At 42.3% G+C, this 26421-nt stretch overlaps 2 protein-coding genes across 2 annotated transcripts in view; one reads left to right on the forward strand and one right to left on the reverse strand.

Annotated features, from left to right (window-relative positions):
• FMN2 (formin 2) overlaps positions 1-1533 on the forward strand; it is a 156579-nt gene extending 155046 nt beyond the window's left edge. Inside the window, exon 18 of the mRNA XM_080997603.1 lies at positions 653-1533. Within this exon, the coding sequence (XP_080853729.1) occupies positions 653-679 (27 nt within the window). The 3' untranslated portion in view covers positions 680-1533. The remainder of the gene's footprint in view (positions 1-652) is intronic.
• Positions 1534-7955: 6422 nt separating this feature from the next.
• GREM2 (gremlin 2, DAN family BMP antagonist) overlaps positions 7956-26421 on the reverse strand; it is a 33686-nt gene continuing 15220 nt past the window's right edge. The window contains exons 2-3 of the mRNA XM_080997818.1: positions 12379-12454; positions 7956-10458 (exon numbers count right to left, since the gene is read on the reverse strand). Coding sequence (XP_080853944.1) covers positions 9945-10458; positions 12379-12413 — 549 coding nt within the window. The 5' untranslated portion in view covers positions 12414-12454 and the 3' untranslated portion in view covers positions 7956-9944. The remainder of the gene's footprint in view (positions 10459-12378; positions 12455-26421) is intronic.

The following is a 26421-nucleotide window of genomic DNA, read 5'->3' on the forward strand; positions in this document are numbered from 1 at the left end:
GTATATTGAAATCCTTGCATCTCTGCTCCTTTCTCTGTTGTTTCCCTGTGTGTATTTTAGATCGCAAGCTCCCTGGGGCTGGGACCTGTAAATCCTCCTGCTCTTTGGGTACCCCCAGATGGGAGCTTCATATTGTAATTGGCAACAAAACTTAAATTGATTTTCCAATGAAACAAAACCTACTAGGAGTTAGCAGATAAGGCCCAACTTGAGAGATTTTGGAACACAAAACTTAGAAAGGCACATGGGGCACAACATTTTCCCAAGGTTGTATTGCTATTTGGAGTAAAATGCTTCTGTGGTTTAGGACGCTGGACTTGGTTCAGTGATCTGTTATATGCAGAAGCTGAAAGTGCTTGCTGTGCTTTCAGACATGTGACACTGATAACATAAAATGGAGGTGCTGTTTTTAATGAAACTTAAAAGGTTTTCATTCTTTCTTGCACTTGAAGATAGTGTATTGGAAACAACTCAGCTTGGCATCCAAACATTCTGATTTAACTGGATTTCAATCTTAGTCTTTATTTGCAAGAGAGGAAAATGGTAGATTACCCATTTTTTGTATCTTTGGGGTTCTCACTGCATGGTTGATTATTAGTTCACATGCTCTGAAATTTTGAAACTGATATTTTCTTCACCTTTTCATTTTCAGAAAGCGAAGATAAGTATGAAAATATGAAGGTCAAACAGCACGCATCATTGTCCACCTGTTCAATAAACTCAATATGTCTGTTGGGGGGAAGGAGACTACATCACTTGACCCATTTGTTTTCTTGACCTGTTTGCATTTGTTTTCTGTTTCCACTGACTAGAATCTGCTGGACATTCATTGATAAACAGATTTGCTGTATGGAGTGTCCAAAATCATAGAAGTTATTAATTTAAGGCATGCCTCTTCCATGCACTCCATCCGGTCTTTTTCATCCAAATGTGCTTTTGCAATGTATTTGGAGGAATACTAACAATAACTAAAGCACCTGGTGTAAGAGGCAGTCATTCAGTCTGCCCTAAACATACTGAAACTATAAACATCTTTCATACAAACACTACATTTCCATTCCTGTTGGCAAGATCTTTCCAGAGCAAATACACTGCAGTGCTACATTTAGATTAGGGCTACTTCTTGAGAATTGTTCGTGTCTGTTTCATATTGACATTTGTAATCTGTATTTTGAATGGGTAAACTGCTCCTTTTACACTATAATCCATTTCCAAAACAAGGTATGTTCAGCACAGCAAATCTTTACAGTTGACAAGGCGGGACATTATCTCTGCATTTTCTGCCACATAATAAAGCAGGGGTGGGGAATTTGTGATTTTTCAAATGTTGATAAACAACAACTCCCATAAGCCCCAGCCATCATGGCCAGTAGTCAGGGAAGATGGGGACTAGTCTAGCAGTATCTGGAGGTTAATAATTTCCCCATCCATGTACAAAAGATGGACACAAAGGAAGGCTACTCAAGGCTGCAGCACAGCGTAGGAATCATTTGAAGGATACTAAACAGCCTTTGGTTTGCTACCAACATTTTTTTAATAAAAAAAAAAGTTTACAGAGTAACAAGAAACTTGTAGTAGACTTCCTACCAATCTATTGAATCTTGCAGTGTAAAGTACTAAATACTTCCCTTTTATTATCCTTCCAGATGATCAAAGGTGATATTGTGAACCTCAGTTTTCTGGTGACAAAGCAAGGACTATTGATTAATTCAGCTTTACATTTTATTGAGTGCCCATAACGTAAACTACATAAATAGTTGCAGTTGTTTTGTGCCACCTCAATCTCGGCCAATAAAGACAACCGAATGATTGGTCATATCTAGATTAGACTGCCTCCTCCGCACAATGTAGCATAGATCTACATTCAAAAGTTATTGAAAACAGCCAAATTTAAGGGGGGGCAGGATAAAGTGCATAGATCCCAAAGCCATTTAGCATGGAAGGTGCTGGGGTGGTTTTAAGTTCTAACCTGCTGAAATTTCTTTCTTTCTCTTTCCATGTAGCCCAGTACATGATACCTGGTTGTCCAGATGTCAGTCTCTGGTTCCAGGCATTGAAAAGGCTACATAAATTATGACCTCAGGAATTGACTTTTTAAAATGCCAAGCACTAAAAATATATTTTTCATTCATTGGGGAAATTGTTTCCTGTTATGTGATTACTGATCAGCCTGAAATTTTTTCGTCTTTCAGGTTAGTTCCTGATAGTTCCTTTATTTGTTTCCCCAGTGTCAGGAATAAAGTTATTTCTTGGGAAATAGAAAAGAGAAGATTGTTGTTACAAGAGACCTATGAAGAGCAAATAAAGAAGTTACAGATATTTTAATAGCACTGATGAAAAACCCATGTTTGTATTTATGTAAGCTATAGTCTCTTGCTGTTTTAACTTCTGTGTTTTCTTTCATTTAAGTGCATTTAAAAACATTGTAGCATGTTTAAGTTTTGTAGCCATCCTCTTCCCTTCAGTATCTCCAATATGTTTATTGCCATACTAAATTAAATAATACTACACTTAACAAAGATCGCTATGTGCAATACTGTATTTAGTGTTTCTATTCCAATTTTTTTTAGAATGTTTATTTATATGAAAAATAAAACAAATAATGAAATTGAAGTTGTTTTGTGTATACAGTACTTTGGACTCTTATTGCACTGGGATTTTGAATTGCTGTTGGTACCTGCAAGAATTCTGAACTGTTAATGGATAGAAATATTTAAAAGCCACTGCTCTGAAAAACGTGCAGTCCAAAATATCGACTAAAATGTAAAGATAAAGGACCCCTGGATGGTTACGTCCAGTTGAATTTGACTATGGTGTGTGGCGTTCATCTCCCAAGGGCCAAGACTAAGGAAGAAGCAAGCAACGTGTGTGCGTGCGCTCTTACCCAGCTCCTATCCATGTTTCAAACTGGTATTATTATTTACTCACCCTTCACCCTAAGGTCCCATAGAGAGTGGCAACATGAACCAACAATATTAAAAACAGTTTGAAACAAGTTATGACTTTGGTACACATGGATAGAAACTGTCCTTTAGGATGGCATGTATGTCCTTTCCCGAGTATATTCCTATTTGTGCCCAACATAAAACATTTTGTGTTACTGCATTTGCTATCTGCTTTACTATGCAGCATCACAAATGGTTAGCATAAAAAATAAATCCTAAGATTGATATCCAAAAGTGGTACCCCACTTGCACAACTGACTTCTGCTGGCACAAATGTCTGCCACCACTCAGCACCCCTCCAGATCTGTTAGAATTGTTCAGGGGACCTTCCAGAACACGTGGGGGTGAGGCTGCAGGGGGAGGGAAGGAATGGATCTAGTTCACTGACATGACATTGGATGTTTCATTTAATTCAGATTTGGGCACTCACAGAAAAAGGTTATGTATCTGATGTACAATTCTGGTCTTTTAAAAAATGAAATACTGTTTCAGAAACAATATTCCAACCCCAGTTGATGGGCATATCCTGGATGCTTGACTGCAATAGTTCAGGGCAGCTAAGATGAATAGAGAATCCTGAACAAGTTAGGGCTGTTTTTGTTTTCCACAAGGTTTGCATGCAAATACCTATAGTCTCCTCCATCCTGGGCCAGCTTATATCATACTGTACCCAATTTGTATAGAGCTAAACATAACACCGCAGTGCAGAACATTAAAGTCAGCAGCTTTTTTTTGCTTTTTTTTTTCTTTAGCAGCTCTAACTGATTTGTGTGACACTGTTGGCTCATTTAGTAATTTCCCATTCACTCTAAAAAAGAAAAAAAGTGTTATCCGATACCACACTCATCTGCCCTCCCTTTGAAAGAATGCTGTCCATTTATTGGTTGTAATGGGCTCTTTCAAAGCAAACTCTTCTATTCTCCATGCCTTGTTTTCCCCCCACCCAGACACAGCAATTTTGTGGAGACAGGCAGAGAAGTCCTTAGCAAAAAGTGGAATAATTAGAGGAGGTCTTATTGTTGCTAGCTCCATTATAACTGATTTGCAATTCTAATTGAGCAGCCAGTGCAAGTTGCAAGCAGAATTCAGGAGCCGAATTGTACCCTTCTGCTTGCAGCCAGCACTGGCTGCCCAATTAAAATTGCAAATCCGTTAGGTTGAACTGGAAACTCAAAATCAAATGTATTGGAAAATTGGAAGGAACTTCCCATGTGATGGGTGACAAGGAAATACTGGTGGGAAAAGGGAGAATTGTACTCAAAGGGAGAATTTGTTCTAATGAAATGTTTTTATGTGTTGGACATATTTTTGAACAATATGACAACCTGTATTTGACTGATTAGTAAATTTACCACCAGATGGCAGGCTAATGTCTGAAAAGCACAAGACACTTGTTTATGAATTAAGCATTCATTCCCTCACAGACTCCCAGTCTGGTTTATGTCAACTACCGAAAAGCATTTCTGATCCTTGATTCAGTAGTTCTTTCTATTAAATTTTTCTGCTGCAAGTGTTTTGAGTATAAACTAAAAGGATGGGGAAACCAAAGTCGCATGTGGCCCTGCAGGTGGTGTTGGACTCCATCTCCCATCAGCCCCAGCCAGCATGGCCTATGATCAGGTGTTACCGGAGTGCTGGGCCACCAACATTTGGATGTCCACAGGTTACCTGATCAAAAAGAAGAGTTTGAATTTGAGCAGCTTGTAGAGACTTCTTCTGGGTGTATTACTTTGACATCCCTTCTTTGCAAAACATTTTTGACAGGATAGTCCTGGTAAAATCATTGTGTCTGATAGAAGCAAGATATGTCAGCTACAAAATAATTATATCTCACGCTCTCCCTACCTTAATATTTTCCTTATATGCTCATAATCATAGTCGGTTTGTTTATATACCACGTTTTCCACAGACTTGTACTCAAGTTTGGGGAGAAATGTTTCACTTTTTGGTGCTTTCGTCTGCAGTGCTTGGTTTGAATCCTCAAAGCATGCTGAACCACTTCCAAGGTCCTCACTTCAAGTTCAGGACACTTTAGAGAGTGCCTTATTTGGTGCAGATGAGTCCCAAACCTGTTGAAGTGGCCCATTTCAGCTCAGGATTCATCCAAATCCAATGCACACCTCTGTGTTCTACTACACAAGAGTTGAAAGTCTCTCTCTCTCTCTTAACTGGAATACCTAGGAATGTGACTTTTTCTTAAGAACATAAATTGCCTTGTTGAATTAGAACAACGCATGTTGTCTGAGCTCATTGGAGTTGCCATTCAGAACATATGGAGGGAAAGGTGGATGAACTATTTTTATTTAACCTAATTTGTATACCACTAAAATATAAAGACCTCTAGGCACTTTTAAGACTAATGTTGATGTATTCTCCCATCCTGTTTCCAATAACATGTAGCCAAATGCTAAGCCTGGACATTCATAAGCAGGATACCAAAATGGTCTCTCCACCCCATCCCACCAAAAAAATTCTCCCAGCATCTGGCATTCAGAGGAATCTCTCATTTTTATTTTTATTTTATGCCCCTACCTTTTTACCATAGCAGCTTACCAGTCAAGGCATCTTACATGAAAACAGGTGTGTATTAGCCCTTGTTCTCCCTTCCACAATAAGTGGACATTAGGGCAGGAGGTACTATACTGAAGAACAGCAATTCAATACCTATCTGCAGCATATTGTGTCAAGAGAGAAAAATAAAGCATTATTGTAGAGTTCACAAGATAATGTGCAGTAGAGCTCAAGCCATGAGCTCCCATAACTAATTTCTCTCCCTAGACCCATGAACTTTCCCTAGTTATATTTGTGCAAGACTGCCTCTGTGTGAATGTTCAAGTGTGGTTTATGAAAGACGCTGCTCAGTTCCAGATATAACCGGGATCTGATTGCAGTTCTGTGCTTTTACTCATTCTGCCAAGCAGAATTCTTCTTTTCCAGTACAGTGGAATTCTTCCATTACAGATTTTCATTAAATCTCAACAAATTCTGGTTTAGAGAACATCAGCCCAGTCCTATGCATGTTTGATTGGAAGTAAGTTCTTCTGAGGTCAGTAGGATTTACTCCCAGGTAGAGGTGCACAACCTAAATATTCTAGGAGTGGGCTTCATTGTACAGGAGTTTAACATCAATTGGCTTTGTCTCTTGTTCATACACAGATGCTGTTTTGAACTTGAAGCCCCTTATGCCAGGAGTAAAAATAAATAAATAGAAATTTGCAGTACGAAGACTACAGTCGTATCTTGGAAGTCAAAGGGAATCCGTTCTGGCAGTCCGTTCGACTTCCAAAATGTTCAGAAACCAAAGTGCAGATTCTGACTGCCTGCAGGAAGCCCCTGCAGCCAATCGGATGCTGTGGAAGCCCCATTGGATGTTTGGGTTCCATTGAACGTTTGCAAACCAGAACACTCACTTCTGGGTTTGTGGCGTTTGGGAGCCAAAATGTTGGAGTGCCAAGGTGTTCAGGATCCAAGGTATGACTGTATATAGTTGGGTGGATGGATAGAGAGGGGAGGAAAGCAGTATATGCTTATAATTCCTCCTTCCTAGGTGAACAGGGTTCATATGAATGTGAACTGCTCTTCATATGCTACCATTAATATATGAACAGCTTTTATTATTCACAAAAATCCTATTTGGACATTCTGTAGGAACATAGACCACAGGTTCCTCCAGCTTGATACTGTAAATCCTGAGTTGTGCTCCAGGGTTTTAGAAAAGAGAAATTCCGAAGTTGGAGAAACTGGGACCTTTGTATACAAAACAGTGCTCTACCACTGTGCTACATGGTAAAGGAGGAAATGTAGCCACACACACACAAATGTCAAAAGGAAGACAGCCTTCACACAGACAAGCCTCAAAGCTACCTAATACCAATATTACTGAGTTCCAGATCATGTGGAAGCCTAGATATGTGAGTGCTCTCTAAATGTTTGCATTGTATGCATGGACGCTGGAGGTAGAAATACTTGGCCTGGCCCCACTTCCCACTCACATGCTCTCCTTAACCCTGTGTGCAATGCTCAAATATGGCTGAAGCTTGCAGAGAATCCTAGAGTGCTCTCTCCACAATACTGTCAATGTGTGTCGAGAAGTAAACCGGCTGTTTTTAATCCATGCCAACTAAGTGTGATATTAGGCTGGCTGGTTTGAAAATAATTAATTCAGAGAAAATTGTGCAATCTTCCCAATATTTAAAAATATGAATGTCACACACATGCACATTTAGCCATGCCTCTGGTCATTCAATGAACATCCTCACAACAACCCTGAAGGGGAAGTTAGGCTGAGAGACAGTGATTGGCCCAAGGTCACACACTGTGTTTTATGACCAAGTGGTATTTTCTCATTCTCCTAGGTCCTCGCTCAATTAATTCCACTGCAATTCTGGTTTATTTTAACATGATAAATAGTGTTATGAGTTGGCCACACACCCCTAATTCCTGGATTCATCAAATGTTAAAATTTAATCAAAGCTAATTAAGCCAGGCTAACTTCCTGGGTCGAGGTGATTGCCTGGGCGATGGACCATTAAAAGAACAAATGATCAAGGGGGCTTTCTGAGAGGGCAACAAAAGCATGGAGCCCCCTCAATCAACAGATAAAGACAAGGTTTAGAGTAAAGAGAGGAAGGGAAGGAGTTATGTGTGCTAGAAGCTAGATGCAAAAATGCAGCAGGCTGAAAAGGCAGAGAGAGAAAAGGCTGATTTCTGCTTGAATCCAAAGCTGTGGCTATGGAAGAAACAGGACCCTTTGGGGCTGCTGGTGCTGCAAATCCCTCCATCACAGGTTCAGGTTGCATATATGTGTAAATAAACCATATATCATAAAGACATCAACGTCTCCACTGTGCTGGGCAAATGCCTGGAACCCCTGGAATCTTGCCCCGCTTGGAAACTGGGGTGGTGTACAACAATATTTAAATTAAGTAGATGAGGAAAACTCCCCAACGAAGGTAGCGCTTGAACCCTGTAGAATAGGAAATGATGCAAGGATTGTATGAATTCCATATATTCCTAGAGTATCTTTATTTGTTCTATAATTTAACAATAATACACCTATAAAATAATTACATTATAGTTATAACATTTCTTCCATTTTGTTTTCATTTATAAAACAAAAATTTAAATAGTATGAACCATTACAAGGTCAACTCAACTCTTTCATTTAAGCATAAACTAACCAAAGGGCACATGACCCCTCCTGCAGCATATATCTCTTTTTTATCACAAATTGGTAAGGAGCCCATCCCCCTACAGGATGCTTTCTTTTCACATTTTTCCTCATGTGGTTACTGAACAGTTACTGGTTTCCAGCCCGAGGAACCCGATATTAGGTTTCATTTCTTCAGGAGGCAGCCATCCTAACCCATAAAAGTGTGTGCATTATGTTACAGGCACTCTAATCTTCCTCTCCCTTCCACTTTGTCCAAAATGTGCTTTGGTAAACCTTAGAGTAAGTAGTGGAATAATGTTCGACAACGGCAATCTCGAAAGCAAGCCTCAGCCTTCTCTGCTGTGCATTCCCAACTGCAGATCTGCCATTGTGTAACACCAAGGGAGGAAAAAAAAATTATATAGGGCCAGCATACCTGCCCAATCCCTCCTACCCGTGCCAATCCCCATAAACCGATTGGTGAGCACTAACAGAGATCAGTCCCCCAAAGCCTCTTAAAACAGCCGGTCTCACATAATAGAGAACTGTGCCACTGAACCCTTGAGTTGGCACCAAACCCACAGCTCGAAGCAAACAATTTTGTTAACCCCTTTAGTGGTCATATCCGAGGGAGCGTAGGAAAATAGTCCTCAAAACATTGGACTCCTTCAGCTGCAACTGCCGTGAATGCAAAGTTCCAAGATACGCAATAGGTCACGGCTTTCGGTGTTGCCCAACCAGTTTAGGAATCTCAACGGCCACATTTGGAACATACTAAAACCTAGCATGAGACATTGAATGAAATCAGGATGACTGGGTCACTTCACACATTACATTTTCCCTACAGAGATACAATTCTGTTCATTGGAAATAACGATTGGTTTAAATTACTCTTTGTGTTCATCTCAGTAACAAAGAAATGCAGCATTTTGCTTTTCTGCTACTGTGTTTCAATAGGTTAAACACAATGTTGTTTTCTTCCCCAAAAGTAGTGATTCAACACAGGTTAAGGTAAGGGAATTGATGGAAGGAAAAAATTAAATTAATGCAAAATCTACTGAGAAAATAAACACTAGCAAAACTCTGTAATTCTCAGGGAATAATCTGGCCCAACAATTAAGGTGTTTTGTTTTAGCCCTTCAAATACTTTGTCATCTCCCAAAATATATGCGGTTATGTCTATATTAACAAGTTTAACAACAATTTGCTATAGCTGCATTACAAGTGAAACATTGCTGTGGAAACGTGAGGCAATCTAGCTGAAAATATGCATAAATCCATTTTCGGTCTCTTTCTCTGTCGGAAAGTGGCAGGTTGATTATCTCCATGGAAGATAAGGCCCATGTGCCTTATCAGTCAGACCAGACAGAACATAGTTGTCCATAACTGTTCTTTACTATATGTATCCATGTCAGCATTACAGCCCAAAAAAAACAGCATTAGGCAGTCAAAAACGAAGTGAAAAGTCCCCAAAATGAGAGGGAGAAGCTATGAAGAATTCACTGGACCTCTCTCTTCATCCAAAAGGATGGATGGAGTGAAGGCCAAAAGGTTTCCCACACAGTGGAAGTGTTAATTTTGGATTTAAACCCCTGGCCACCCAAACGCTCATTTCCACATTTGATGCTGGGCTTCACCTTGAGTGACACAGACCCAGTGGCAAAACATCTGCTTTGGTAAATAGATTATGAACCCTCTGAATAGACCAGCCAAAGCAGCCTTTACTTCCAGGTGGCCAATGGCGCTGCTCCAGAAATGACTCGACCAGGAGGAGGAAAAACAACCATCTCGTTTGTCTGTGAAGGAAGAGAGGCCATGGCGACTCTGGCAAGGGCAGCTGCAAGCCCTCACTTTCGCTGCTTGCCTGCGCTGCTCAGGTTCACAGACATGCACCGACATTGCTTGACTTTCTGGATTTTCTTGAGTCGGAAAGGTGGGTCTAGTTCAGGGCATTCTAGCTCCACTGTGAAGGAGGTCACCTTCTGGGGCTTGCAGAAAGCGCAGGACTGAAATGACTCCTCCTCTTTTTTCACGTGGCGAGGGATATAGAAGGAGTTGCACTGCCCGTAGCAGAAGCGGTTGATGATGGTGCGGCTGAGGCAGCCCTCCTCGCTGACTGTCTGCCTCAGGGCCTGCGTTTTGCACCAGTCACTTTTCAGGTACTTCCTCTCTGTGACAACCAGGGCCTCCTGGCTGGAGGCCAGCACCTCTTTGTGCAGATGCTGCCGCCTCTCTGAGTTGTTGCTTCTGCTATCTTTGTATGGGGAGGGGATGGCTCCTGCAGGGCGATTCTTCCTGGTTTCCGACACTTGAACCAGAGTAGACACAAGAAACAAGGAGAAAGCTAGTTTCCAAATCATCCTGCAATAAAACAAGACAATCAGGATAGAAGATGCAAGTCCAAAAAATAAATAGACAGTGTCTTTTAAAATGCATAGGCATAAGATTGTCATCCATAAAGTAAAAAAAGGAAAAGGAAAGGCATGCCAAGATTTGCTTATAAACCACCAGAGCACTTATTCTAAGTGGCCCTAATAGATAGAAGAACAAACACGTACAGCCATAGAAGAAACACAATGTTCCCCACTGTTTGCATACCTTCCAATTTTTCCACCCCCAAAATCAGGATGTCAGGAGGGGCACACATTCTGGTCTGGCAATTGGCAGCAGGATCATGCCACAGCACCTTCTGGTCCAGCGCTATGGTGGACCAGACTCTGGTAGTCTGACTTGTGCCAGACCACCAGGCCCAAAAATGGGACATTCTTTCATCCAAAGAGAAGCCGGGATTGGCTTCTGTGATCTGAGATGTCCCACTTAAAACAGGACACTTGGCGAGTATGCGTTTCTCCCCTCTTAGTATGATCTAGGCTAGTTGCACATGAGGATATTCAGGAGGAGGGGAAAGTACAAGGAAGCACCTGCCCAGATCAAGAAGGGATAGAGCTGCCAGGTCCCATAAGCTTGCAGTCCTGGTGCTTCATTTTTAAAGCAGCACCTCCCTTCTAAGCTCCAGCCTTCTTGAAGCAGGGAAACAGACAGGTCTGGTCCTCTGCCCTGCTGCACAGCGAGATGCATGCCTTTGTATCTGGGTGTTGGAAGCACAATTCCAGTAGTTGCGCAGGCTCACACAGATCAGCCCTAGAGAGGTTATTTAAACAATAACCCTTGGATGCTCTGAGGACAGCTCTTATCCATGGGGAAAATCTGTGAAGTTTTATACAACATTGGGAGTTATAAAACCCCTCAAAGTAATTCACATGAAACATATAACCAGCAACAAGGTTACCTTTTAAATCAGGTGTAGGAGAACCTCTGGCCCTCCAGCTGTTGCTGAACTACAGCTCCCAGTATCCCTGGTCATTGGCTATGTTTGGTGGGACTGATGGGAGTTGTAGTTTGATGATGATATCTGGAGGGTCACAGGTTTCCCATGCCGGTTTAAATGTTGCAAGGTATAATAAAAGACTATAGAAGTAAAGTTGTGCTGTAAGACATTTAAAAGTATGGCTCTGCCTCTACTTCTGTCACCTGGGACAGAGGAAGAAGAGCAATTAGTAGCAGCAGCAGGGGGAAGGAGGAGGAGAGGGAGGTGTCTGGATATTTCTGCATTTCCATAAAGCCACCTAGAGTAAAACTGATTAGTTATAGGCAACACACCAACTACCTAGCCCAATAATGGCATGAAGAAAAGCAGGGCCACAATTCATCAGTCCTCTGCATAGCAACATGCTCAGCTCTGAACAGTAAATCTCAAGCTCCGAGAAGGTACGTGGCAGAAAGGTGCTTACATAGCAATTGTGTCTGGGTGATTGAAACCAGTCGGCCAAGTTCAACTGTTTCAGGGAAGGACAACCCAAAACCATTCACTAGCCAATCTGGCCATGGGAACATTTATTTCCAAATTGCCTCTGAGAGAATTTGCTCTAAATTTGCCTTGCGTTTTGTACTGTGATTCTAGAAAAATAGAATCAAGCCCTTTTCTTCTTCCTTGGCAGTGTTATGGCTAGTTCACCACTGAGGGGGTGCTATCTTGAGAGGATGCAGGATGGCTGTTCGGCTAGGTTTATGGGAAGGGATTGTTTGTGAGAAATGGCATCTTCCTTGAAGATGTGCAGTTAATGTGATTTGCATGATCATGATGGTGCAATTGAACAAGTATGGTCCAGCCTTTAAAGATGTGGGAAGATGTGCGTATTTTATGCTGATTCTGTGCATGAATGTACAGGTTGGTGAATAAGGGAGTTGAAATTGGCATGAAAAAATGGGGGGGGCACTTACCTAAGCAGAGAATTGATATCAAAGTCTTGAGCCATTCAGTCTGACCTTCCACAGGTAGAGAATGTGGTCTTACTGCCTGAAAAAGAAAGCAGCAATTATTTTATGCTAGTGAAACGGGTGACTAAAGGTTTGTTTATATTTGTGTATGACATATTCAACTGAGCTACACTGAGTACCCCTTCCTCCTAAATATATTTCTTGCTAAATATCACAGATTTCAGAATCACATGGAAATCTATGATGCTCACTTACAAATTAGTGTGTTTGGGATCATGGCCAGAATGGGAAACTATTACGTTAACCAAAAGACTCCAGCCAGTCTTCAGGGAAGTTACAGCTCTCTCTACTTGACCGAATACTAGGTTAGCATGGCCAAAACCATGGGATGTTAACTGGATGTTCAGGCCAAATTCCTTTTCAATCAGCTAATTACAGCTTTCTCTGGAGATGCAACTGAATCTCGTATTATTCCTTTCCTTCCTTTGTTGCAAGCCCCAGAAACATACAAACAATGAGTCAGAGCTCATTTGATTATTCCAAAATCACGCTATTGGAAAATGAACGTGCCCCATTACTTTGAATTCTAGGCTTTCTGTGCATGCTGTTTGGGATATATAACAGCTAGAAAGTACCGTAAAATAGTTACTGGCTGGCTAGCATTTGCACTACGTTGTTTCCGGGTTGGTCATGTGAATCCAAAGCCCTCTGTGAACATTCAGGCTGTCAAACAATTCAGAAATAAGGCTTTCCTTTCTGCCCCTCAGAAAAAAGGGCTTCCACAAGAATTCTGGAAAACCTGAAAGAGGAAGGGCCTAGCAAACATCATGCAACCTTTTCATGAATTATTTGGGAAAGGGAGACATTTCTCTACACAGTCACCCTACTACAGCTACGTCTTCTATTGTGCCCCATTCTTTATTTGCAGACTGACATAGAAACGTGTCTCTGCTCCCTCCCACAGTTCTACCCTTAGTAATAATATTTAGTTCCTGAACCTTCTTAAAATTATTGTTTCACTGCACTGTTCCTGCAAGAGATCCCATGGGCTTTCCCCAGGATTGGTGTAGGCAGAAGTCTGCTCAGACCACAGCATCCTGTAAAGACAGCCCAATACATTTGGCCTCTGAAGCAGAAAATCTGAGTGGTTCTACAATGGGGTAAGAATTGTCAGTTTCCTATCCCTTGCTTAAAGGCTCCCCCAAAAATCTGCCACCTGAAGTAATCAACCTCACTCAGCTTAACGGTAGAGCTTGCAATTTCTGGTAGTGCTACAGAAATGGCTATGAGCAGCAGCAATTCCATATTGGTTATTAAAAAAATGGATTTGGGGACCAAACTTGTGCTTTTTATTTCATTCAATAGCCCTTACATTCTAGGTGGAAGCTATTTCTATAAGCTGCTACAATTTAAAGCCTTAATTATGAAACCACAGTCAGGTGAGCTCCATTCCTCTAGAAGCAGAGAAGTGGAAATGGAGAAAGCAAGCTTTTACAATCTTCAAAACAAAGGCACAAAATGTTTATAGTGGGAATGAGATTGCTGCTTTTCTCCCGTAGGATAGGAGGGCTTTGACCCTTTTATTATGTTCTTTGTCTAAATAGCCCTTAATGATATGCTCCTACCACAGCAAGGGATGTCAATTTTTAAAAACTGTTTAGCTCACGTAAGACCTTACTAATCTGCACAGTTGGTAACCAGCACTGAAAGGGGATTTCCTTCTGGCACCGAAGTATAGAGAGAGGAGTGCTGAACTGGAGGTTTATTTAAACTTCAAATTAACTCCTTTCTTCTGACAAGACGTGGAGCTGCAAGTAATGATCATTATCAGACACACCTTTCACAGGCAAGACTGTGGATATTTGTCTCACTGGTTTTAAAAGCATAGTTTGAGGCTCCTTCATCTCTGACAACAGGTATATTTATCTATTTATTACATTTTCATCTGGCTCTTCCTCCAATAAGTTCTGTGGGCCCCCACCTCCAATACACCATTTTATCCTTGCAACAATTCTGTGAGGTAGGCTAGATGGGGAGATATAGGTTGGCCCAGGCTCACCCCACTGGTTTCATGGCTGAGTGGCCATTGGACTCTCCTCAGTCCTAATCTGACTGTCTTAATCACTACACCACCACAATGGCTCTTTCTGATTCAGAGAGTTTGCAAGACAGTTTACAGCTCCTACTGTGTATGGCCTCATCACATCCCTGAAAGAGAGGTCACAAGCTGTCAGACCCAGATGCAGAAGAGTTTGTGGAGGAAAACACTGAACGAAACATAAGCTGCTACCTTATCCTGAGTCAGACAATTAGTCCATCCAGTCCAGCACTGGCTACTCTGCCTGGCAGCATCTTTAACCAAAGCATTTCCCATCACCTGTTTCTTTTACACACACACACACACACACACACACACACACACACACACATCCAATAAGGTATGCTAAGGATTAAACTTCATATGTGCTCTACTCCTGACCTATCAAATAAGGAGCAGGGTTCTAGCTAAGTATACGCAAGGCACTGGAAGAGGCAATATTGAGGCAAGTCTGTGATAGGGAACAGAGGCTGGCAAAGTAACTTTTTCAGACCAGATAGCAGGCCTGATTAGCAATTGTAGAGAACTGGATTTTGTCTCATGAGTTATCCTGGCCTGTTAAGATTCATGAGGTTCTTGCCCGTGCCTCCTTCAGCCTGAGCTCAGGGACAGCACCCAGCTTGAACTCCTGTCTAACAAACTCAGTGTAATGTGCTTGGTGCATGAATGAATACATAGCCCATAATACAGAAGGAGGCCAATTCTTGAGGTCTAACTGTTAAGTTGTGGGCGAACATATCAGACGACACAGCGATTCTTCAACAGCTCTTGTTTATTCAGAGGCCAGAATAGAACTGAACTGAAGAGCTCAGTCAGCCTGCTTATATAGAGCTCCAGAACAACGTAATTGTAGCAACTTTCTAAAACTATCCAATCACTGAACGTCACTTTCGATCCTTCATTTGCATAACTATCTACAGTATCCCCCTGCTGGCCCAGGGTGAGAACTTCAGTACATAACACTAACCACTAGAGAAGGCTGTGTTCCTTCATCACAGGGAGAATAGGCCAGGCCTGGCACATAGAGGTTTATATAATATCTGCAGAGCAAGGTAAAGCCTGGCAGGCAGCAGTTGCAGTTCGGGTGACTTCAGCATTAGTTACTAGATAAGCCATGACTGGCAACCTCTCCTTGCTACACAGCTATTAAGTGTGCAGAATTACACTTCAACGCAGCCTTGGGCTTTTCATCAGCACTGGGCTTTGGCAGGCATAGACTACAGGCCAGCTCTTCCAGTCTTGCTTGCTCTGAAGTGAAGGGCCTTGAAACAGTCACTTCACACACAATGTTCAGCCAACACAATAACATTTTAAATATCATGATTTGAAGATTAAACAGGGGCCCTCTGTTTTACGAAAGAGCTCTCTGGCTGCATGGAACACCATAGTCTTGTTATGTCCTTTCCTTTAAAAAATAGAATAGAATCATCCACTGGTTGCAATGGGACTGGGATCCTCCCAGGAATTAAAAGGCTGCTGAAGAATGTTGCCTTGTCGTTTACAATGTCTGTCTCTCAAGTATTGGGTAATATGCAAAAGACTGCCAGACCTCTGTTCTGTTGAGTATCTTTTGACCTAGCAGAACTCTGGAGCAAATTCACCCGCTCTTTTATCTTCCACACATCATGGGAACGCCAACTGTAACTTCCCACCCTAATAAATAAAGGGGTGCTTTGGGAAGCCAGGGTCTGTGGCTGTGGCAACAGCAAAAGGGGTTTCTTCCCAACACTAAAGAAGTACTTTTCTTGCACCCCAATACCCCGTAAATTGTGGCCCTCCAGATGTTGTTAGGCTCCAACTCCCATCAGTTCGAGCCAGCATGGACAATTGTCAGATATGATGGCAGTTGTAGTTCAACAATATCTGGAGGGTTGCAGGTTCCCCATCCCTGCAATGCACCCTCCCTCCACACACACCATGTAAGGGGCATAAACTTGCCAAGGGTGAAAAAAAGTGTCTGGATTATTTGTTTTTTTGTTTGTTTGTGGACCGGGGGCGGCGGTCTTGCTGCTATTAATCACAGACAACGGAATGTTTTTCTAAACTTCACAAGGCTAGATGAATGCCTCACATTCAGAAAAGCATTAAAAGAAAACTCTGAGGCAAAAGTGGTTTCAAAATGGTGGGAGCTATGAGGTAAAAAGCACTTATTTCAGTAGGTGCCTGTGACACCTCAGTTTAACTACTGAGCGGGCTCAAGATATTTTTTTCTGACTAAGGTAGAACAACAGATGGCATGCCTGCCTTCACACAAGTCATGGTATACAGTACCTAAGGCTGGACAGGTTATTTTGGCACCTATGGCAAATAATACCATAAACCTTCCTTTTTACCTGGGCTTTTGGCTCTTAATTTGAAAGGTTTACTTTGCTCTGGAGCGTAGGACTCGAACCAATGGCTTCAAGTTACAAGTACAGAGATTCTGACTAAATATTAGGAAAAACTTTCTAACAGTAAGAGTTGTTGGACAGTGGAATGGTCTCTCCTTGGAGGCTTTTAAGCAGAGGTTGGGTGGCCATATGTCATGGATGCTTTAGCTGAGATTCCACAATTGCAGGGGTTGGACTAGATGACCCTTGAGGTCCCTTCCAACTCTGCAATTCTATGATTCTATTTGCGGCTTCTTTTGGTGGGGCAAGATCTACTAGACCAGTTCAGGTATTTTGTTTTGTTTTAGTTGATTGTAATAATAATAATAATAATAATAATAATAATAATAATACAATAGTTGATTGTATTCATTGTAAATGGTTTTAGCATTTCTATTGTGTTTGTAAGTCTCTGTGAGTATTACGTTTATAAAGAAATATTTATGGCACTCTTGCTGTAAAGTATGAGCTTCCTGCATAAAGATACCACAACATCACCCAGAGATGGAGAAGCATCATGAGAGTCTGCCCACACAGTGAGTTTTTGGTACATCCAAGTGAATTTTGTACCTCCAAGCTGGATAAAATGCATCCAGCTACTCATTATGCCATCAGAGCCTGGTCCAGAGATAGCATTACTGTTGAGCTTTTGCTCTACATTGACTTCCTGCCCGCAAAGATATGAATTTAAATATTTTATTAGTGATTGAGAGGCCTGTGCTGACCATATCTTGGAATCCTCTTATATTCCCCAGCTATTAAACTTAAGCACTCTGCTTTGTTTCTGTGTGCATGCACGCACTACAGTTTTCAAAATAAGATAAAATAGGGAGGGGAGGGGAGGCAAGGAGGAGGTAGCAGGTGAAAACCTTTTGGTAGTTGTACCACAGCTTCTGTGTGATATCTCTGATCTTAGCTACAGCAGGGCCAGCAGATGTTGTCATTTAAATGGAAGACTTTGGGAGATGAATACCCTGGCTGACTTTGATTTAGGGGAGGGATGTCAAATAGTTGTGTGCCACATTCTTCCTGTATTATTATGCTTCTTAGTACCAGGTCTCCATTTGCCATGGATACAGCCATGGCATAGGGCCTTCATTAGTTTCCGTGGAAACCATGCCTTCTAGAGGGGAAAGATATGTAAACCAAGGACAAAAACACAAATAAACAAGATAAAGAGTATGTAGTGATACAGGGTGCTATAAAAATTTTTATTGGCACTTATTTGGAAAGACTGGCCAAGCGAACAGCAATAAAATTTTATACCATAATGAGCACTTTTCTCCAGTTTTGCAGCAGAGGAAAAAGAAAAACGAAAAACAACAATCTAAGGAAGGAAAATCAGACTATTACTGGCCACGCTTGTTTATCACATTAGATTCTATGGCTTTAGAAAATACCGTCACAAATATTGTTCTGTATAGTCAGAAAGATGTGACCCTAAGCAAACCTACTCTTCTACTCTCAAACATTTCTAAGCAAATGTCTGCTGTACCACGCAAAGTCTGCATGCCAACATGTACAGCCCACTCCTATACCCAGTCAGAAGGAAGAAAAACTCAGGTTTATCCACACTAAGAGCAATGATTTTTATAAAAAAAATTAAAGTTCTGTGGAAAGAAGACTCTTGGGGAAGGAGAAATTTTAGGTGAACCCCGTAGTGTCAGGGTGGGAAGTAACAGATTCCCCCTGAAAGTGCCTGGAATTAGCTTGTATCATGTACATGAGCTATGGTCAGCAGGCTATCCTAGCCCCTGCAGTTAATATGTGATTTGGAGAGCTAATAGGAAAAGAAGACATCAGTTTGGCAGAGGGAGGGAGACAGAGTGTAATGAGAGGAGGAAGATGAAGATGAAGAGAACAGGTACTCATTGTATATGCAGGAGTCTACAAGGTGACTCACATGGAATGGATGTGCATATGCAGCGCACATCCATTTTTAGAGGGGGAACCCCGAAGTTGTTGACCTTTTTTTAGGGAACTGACACCATGCTTATCTCTGCTCAGGAAAAGAAAACAGGAGGAAACATATGAAATTTCATATGTATCACCATAGTAGATTGTGACCAGGCAGCCAGCGTGTCTACTCAGTCTGCTATCTAGGTATTAACTGCTGATGGGTGACTTCAAGGTCCTTGTTCTCCTCTTGTTGGCTCTTTATCTTTAAACAGGCCTTGGGCAGCACAGCCCTTCAAACAGAGGACTCCTTCAAAGAGAGGTCTGGCCTCTGCAAAGTAGGGCACAATGCCCACCCACCCTTGACCAGCCATGTGTATATTAATGCAAGTGATTACCCAGCTCATACACCACTTCCATGGTTTCAAGTTCAGAAATTTGGTTATCACCTGACCTGATCGGTTGAGGAGAATATGCAGTCCTAGCATCGTGCATATTGCATCTTACATGAACCTGGTGAGCTATGTGCAATTCTTACTTGTGGCACCTGAATTGCACAAGGTATCATATGCAGATGTCCTCAAGACTGGCCTTGGCTCTGCTAAGGTTCAGCAGGTTATTGCAGGCCCCAAATGTCAAATCTGGGCCACAGTTTTTCTAGTATTGTTCAGCACTGCATTGGTTTATCTGAAACTCTGATTGGAAGGCAAATGTTCACTCAGTAGGCTGCAAAGGGCTCTCTGCTGCCTCGATTGTATACAACTGCTCTCTTATTTAATACACTGCAGTAGCTGAAAGTATGGCTTAGAATGTGGTCCGCATATTTTCTTCAAAGGTTAGGCAACAGCTTTTTTTCTAAAGACAGCCAAAATGTGACAAAAATGTCACAATTTTAAAAGGCATTTTTATTTAAGAAGGTCCAATCGTGAGCCAACCATTTTGTGGAATTGCAATCAAATAATTGTAGAAAATTTTAATTTGTTTTTAAGAGTAACCTTTTGCATTTTATTTCATTGTATATTGTGGTGTTCACTGCTTAGGGTAGCTTCTGGCAGTGAAGAAGTTTATAAATTTGTGAAACAAATGAACAAAATAGTGAGGAAGCTTTTGAACTCTCCAAAAGTCTTCAGGCTGGGTAATAAGTAAATTGGGGGAGGGGAGAAACTGAGGTGGAAGCTTGATGTTGAAGCCACAAAGTCTGCATTTAGTCACAGTAGCAAGATAGAGTGTAGGATGCGCTAGCAGACTTTATTGGATTAGGATCAACTAGATGCCATGCTAGGATTGCTGGGGGAATGAAACATACAAGAGCTAATCCCACATTTTTGAAAATATAAAATCCAGCAGTTACTCAGCTCCATCCTAAAACTGTGACTAAATGTAGACTTTGTGGCTTCAAAATCAAGCCAATTTTTACTCTCTCTCCTCCTAACCATGGATTCTGGATTATTATTTTTTTAAGGATGAAAACAGCCTTCTTCTCTCTCTCTCTCTCTCTCTCTCTCTCTCTCTCTCTGTGTGTGTGTGTGTGTGTTGGAGAATATTGATTTTCTAGTATACTATGTTCCTGCACCAGCACTACACAAGCTGGAATGGGAGGAAATGCAGACGTCACACAGAATCAGTTTCCTCAAGAGATGCTTATTAGTGGTAAAGCTGGTGGCAGGTGTTCTTCTTATTGCATCCCTCCCTTCTATATATAATTAAATGCAGCATACTAGGGTCCGTGTAAACATCATGACCTCCCCTACAGTCCACTGCAGTCTCTTAACAGCAAGCAATAGTGTTTTCCTGCATAAGCATCTATAAGACATGGTTTGTTTATTTGTCCATTTAATCCAATATTATCTTCAATAATACCCCCCTTTATAGTATACTTATATTACATGTAAAACAAGTAAAATATGAATTAGTCCTACGTTTAGCACACTTTAGCTGCCCCCCACTTCCTTCTTGGTGAACCACTATTAAACATTAAGGTCTTCGATTAACCATAGTTTTCTGTTAGTGCAGAAATGGGAACCTATGATTACCAGGTTTGGAACAAGCCAGAATCAAAACTCAAACCATGGCTTAAGATCCTGGTTTGTTCTGAACCTAGTAACCACAGTTTCCTGGTTTGACATGACAGGAGATTATTGTTAGTTGGTCTTCCTTATTTATCCTTGTGCCATGAAGGGAAAGGGTAGCACAAAGACAGAGTGTCTGGGCAGACTAGTTCAATATATACACAGCTTTTGGAAGGGTGAATTTTTGTCAACCAAGAAAATGAAGGCTTGTCTGAATAGTTCCCAAGTATAATCAGTACAGCTTGCATGTGAAGTTGTTCAACCTGATCTGAAGAAACAAAAGTGAATGCACAGACCACTGCTTTGCCCTTGAGTTGCAATGTGATTCTGCTCCTCTCAATCCCAGCAAACTGCCGTACCAGGCAAATTATTTAAGCAACACAGAGCTGACCCTAATCTTCCTTTGGTGCAATGTAAACCCCGGAACAAATGAAGAATTCAGTGACTGTACCATAGAGCAGTAATTACAGCTTATCTATTAGGAGTACGTCTTGGTTACATGGCAAGCCTGTGTTGCAAAAAAATAAATCCTACCTATAGTGATGGATTTAATTTTTGAACAACTCCTGGGAAACCGTATCAGCAGCTCTGAAATAGGGCTGAGCTGGTTTGATTTCTGCTATCACACACGACTGATTTGACAAAGAGGGATAGCCGTTGAGTTTTCTTTGACTCCAGATACTTCAAACAGCCCTGGAAATTTTGTCTCCTTTTCTTCAGCATGTGAACTGAAATTGACCAGTGATACATACTTATCTACCACCAATTGAGCAGTGCAGATTTCTCATACTGCTGAAGTAGCTTTGGATGGAAACATAAGAGAGTTGCTTTATGCCAATCCAGATCATTCATCCATCAATAGTGTCAACACAGTGACAGTAGCTCACTAGGATTTCACACAACTTTTCCAACCCTACCTAGAGCTTGAACTGGAGAGCTCTGGTGTGCAGTGGAGCCATCATCTTTCCTAATCAAAAGAGAGGGACTAGCCCAATCAGAATTCTTGGCTGATGAGAGTTGGTTACCCTGGCCTCAGTCTGACACTAACCACTACGGCAGGGGTGGGAAACCTGGAGGCCGCATTCCTTCATGGAGAACCTTCTGGAGGCCACAAGCCATTGGGGATGCAAAAGGAGTAGCAAAAGTGACCCCTAAATTTGCACATCCACATAAAGGTCAGTGGTTTCTACACACATTTATATCTCCCTTTTCTCCAAGCAAGAAACATTATCAAGTTTCAGTGATACTTTCCAACCCAGCAAAGGCACTCAAAGGTGGTGTGAAGGAGGGCCGGTGAGGGGTGTGACCTAGCAAAAGTGCCTGGGGTGAGTCCTGAGGGCTTGCTGTTGTTGTTTTTGTTAATTTTTGTTAATCCAGAAGGTTCCATGTTCAGTTCCTCATTTCTCTCTGGCTTTGAATTCCCAGCTGCGAAAGACCAGTCCCAGAATCTCTGGAGAAATGCAACCAGTTGGAGTAAATAGTTCGGCCACATCTGATAAGGCAACTGAATTTAATGAAGACTGTTCTTCATTAAAAACAATAAAACCACGGAGCAGTTTTCACAGTACAAATAAAACCTACAAAATCCCATCACATCATTAGGATATCAACACATACTGTACATTAACCCAATTGTACAGTACACATTTTGAATTATGGTGCTGGAGGAGACTCTTGAGAGTCCCATGGACTGCAAGAAGATCAAACCTCTCCATTCTTAAGGAAATCAGCCCTGAGTGCTCACTGGAAGGACAGATCCTGAAGCTGAGACTCCCAATACTTTGGCCACCTCATGAGAAGAGAAGACTCCCTGGAGAAGACCCTGATGCTGGGAAAGATGGGGGGCACAAGGAGAAGGGGACGACAGAGGACGAGATGGTTGGACAGTGTTCTTGAAGCTACAAACATGAGTCTGACCAAACTGCGGGAGACAGTGGAAGACAGGAGTGCCTGGCGTGCTCTGGTCCATGGGGTCACAAAGAGTCGGACACGACTAAACGACTAAACAACAACAACAACAACAACAGTACACATTCACAATACCAATAGAAAACCAATGGCCTAGCACCCAGCATTTAAAAGCCTCAAAAGCCAGGTGTGAATGAACACATTTTAACCTGACAACAAAAGCTGGACACCTGACACACCTTGAAAGGTAAGAGTGCAACACCGATTGGTGAGATCAAATGAAGAGCAGCCCCTGCTGATCTCAGTGGTCAGACAGGGAGCTTCTTTAGGTGCTTAGGCTGCTTGATTGTAAAACAACAACCCTCAAAGCAGTTAAAACAATAAAATCAAGAAAAAATCACATTGCCAACTTAAGTTGGTCTCAGAAGCATATGCAGATCTTGGAGAGTAGGTGTATAATGACTCAGACAGGGGGAGAATGTTGGACAATGAAGTGCGCAGTATGTTATAGTGAGGAATATGAGAGCGTGGGCAACTGTGGGGTGCTTGGGGTGCTCCTAGGCCTCCTGTGACAATGATGGATCCAAAAGTACATCTATGCTATGCAATTGCTCCTTCCAAAGAAGCATGAGCCCATCCAGAGCAAGCTCATTTTCCAACTCCCAGACATGGAACTCACACTCATGCAAAATGCCCCACCTAACCCCACTGTTCTGTGATCTACAGAGGAGGACGGGACTTGCTCCAGTTGCCTGGGACTTGATATGACTAATGGCCCACAATAGGAAAAGGAAAGTGGCTCCTCTACTTCACCACAATGCGCACAGAGAGCACAATACATGCTAGGTGGAGGCAAGAGCCGGAGGGTTAAACCCTCTGAAGTGCCCAGAATCAGCACAGAACAGATTGACTTATTTGGGCCTTTTGTTACTACCGCGTCTAATGCCTCACAAAAGCAACAGCCGCCAACATCAAGGGACCCAGCAAGTGATCTGGATCCTGTGAAGTCTCTGATCAAAGTGGAGCTTTCGGGATATCAAAGCAGGTTGAACAGAACACGGTCTAGTGATATGATATGAGGGACCGGATTTAAGGCGACCACGTGACACCTTTTCATACACCTATTTATTTCAGCTTAAAAAACAAAGTAGGCCCTTTGATGATATTGCCCCTTTAATGGATTTAATGGTACTGCATTAGCTGCTGGCTGGTAAATGATGAGTTTTTAATGGCCTCATATAACTTGGCTTGCACGGCCCTTATCATGAATCTTGGAAGGACAGCTAAAGCAGAGGTCAATCCAGGGAACAAGCCTGCAGGAAGCCTTGGGATTCAGGGTAAGCTTGCACCAGGATCTCCGAAAACACACACAATTGAGCAGATGCGTTTTTCAGCACTGCTATGCGAGCAACCCTGATGTTCCATTTTTATCAGAAAGCTCTTCCATCTGCTCCATGCCATTGCTGCTCTGACAAAGCTGGGAACAAATATACGGTACTTGATGCCAATTTCATTAGTAACAGAATTGTAAAATGAAGATCTTGGTTGCTGTTCTTGCTTTTTTCAGATATGCTTCTATTATTATTATTATTATTATTATTATTATTTGACAAAGTAAAAATCATACATAAATAAGAATAAAAATATGCACCCCACTACCAAGACCATTCCATTGTAACTACCCAACCTCCCAAAATTTCAACACCTCTTGCGATGGTTTGACCCCTTTCAGATATGCTTCTAACCTATGAAAGAGTGACAAACTGCAACCAGCTATCAGATAAGGCAACCAGAGGAGGAGAAAGAGAATGTGGAACATGAGATGAACACACAGAGATGATCTGTAGCTCATTGGTAGAGCAACGGCCTTGCATGCAGAAGGTCCCTGGTTCAATCCCCAGCATCCCCATGTAGAGCTTGAGGTGTCACCTGTCTAAAACCATGGATCATCACTATCAGTCAGTGGGTGATAGCCGGTGCTCGTCCTACTCAGAGTAAACCCACTGAAGTTCATATACATGACTAGGTGGACACCATCCATTGCCTACAATACTGAGCTAGGTGGACCAATGGTAGAAGGCAGCTTACTATGTTCCTATGAGCCAGCAAATTAAGGAATATGTTATTGATGGGCTCACAAATGATTCTGAATGGTAAAAAGCCACGTCATCTTAAACTACTTTCAGAGTTTGCTTTGTATACTATCACAGAACTCTTGCAATTTAGTTGCTCCAGCTTTGCAATGATGGTACAGAGGTACATACAGATTATGAGGGCACCTAAGCGGGTGGCGCTGTGGGTTAAACCACAGAGCCTAGGACTTACCGATCAGAAGTTCAGCAGTTCGAATCCCCGCGATGGGGTGAGCTCCCATTGCTCGGTCCCTGCTCCTGCCAACCTAGCAGTTCGAAAGCACATCAAAGTGCAAGTAGATAAATAAGTACGGCGCCGTTGGAAAGGTAAACGGCGTTTCCGTGCGCTGCTCTGGTTCGCCAGAAGCGGTTCAGTCATGCTGGCCACATGACCCGGAAGCTGTACGCTGGCTCCCTCGGCCAATAAAGCGAGATGAGCGCCGCAACCCCAGAGTTGGTCACGACTGGACCTAATGGTCAGGGGTCCCTTTACCTTTATCTTTTTAAGCCTGGACAGTTCCTGTTCTGAGATAAAACACCTTTATCATCAAGACACACATTTGGAATAGATTGCTCACATACAGAGCCAAACTGTATGTGACATTACTTTGTCCTTGAGTGCAGTTTGTGTGTGTGTGTGTGTGTGTGTGTGTGTGTGTGTGTGTGTTTGCATCAGAAATAGCCAGTGTGGGCTGGGGGAGGGGAGCTGGTCTGAACTAGGGCCTTGGTGTGCAAGAATTTAGCCCTTGTGTGGGGTGGGAGGAGCACTAGACTTCTCTAGGCCTAATGAACTAGCATGGGTTGAAAATACCAACTCTCACTGGAATACCAAGACTAGTAAGGAGAAGGAAAACCCACCCAGACCTACTGGACCGTGCCTGGAGATCCAGCAGATGGGAGAAGAAAATGCTCACCCAACCCTGCTTTGAAGCTCCATGGGGCAACCACAGAGTAATCCCTGGTTTTTATAAAAACAGAAGGGGAAAGGAATGAGGTAACAGATTGGATTTTACCACTAAAGACTGTGTGGCCTTTAAGGTAAGATAGGTCCAGGACACTTACATACCAGCACTGTAAATTGAACCCAGAAACAAATTGGGAGTCAATGTAATTGGTGCAGAATTGGTGCAGTACATTCTGACTGCCTTGCTCCTACCAGAATCCGTTCAGTCACATTTTGTAGCAATTGTGGTTTCCCAAACGTTAAAGGGAGCTCCATATAGAGAGAATTGTAACAGGGCAGTCTGAATATAGCAAATGTTATGAATATAAACTGAGGTCAGATTCACCTCCTTTGGGAAAGACTATAGCTGGCAATCTGGTAAAAGGTGCCCCTAGCCTCATGGTATGCCCCACAGAGGACCTTAAGGTCTGCAAATAAGAACACCCTGAAGATTTCAGGCTCCAGGGAGATCAGACTGACCTCGACCAAAGCCAGGGCCTTTTCGGCCGTGGCCCCAGCCTGGTGGAATGCTTTCTCACAAGAGATTAGGGCCCTGTGGGATTTGTCATCTTTCCACAGGGCCTGCAAGGCGGAGGTGTTCCGCTAGGCCTTTGGTCAGGGTTCAGTCTGA

This window comes from Podarcis pityusensis (assembly GCF_964106645.2).
Source record: "Podarcis pityusensis genome assembly, chromosome: 3".
Lineage (NCBI taxonomy): Eukaryota > Metazoa > Chordata > Lepidosauria > Squamata > Lacertidae > Podarcis > Podarcis pityusensis.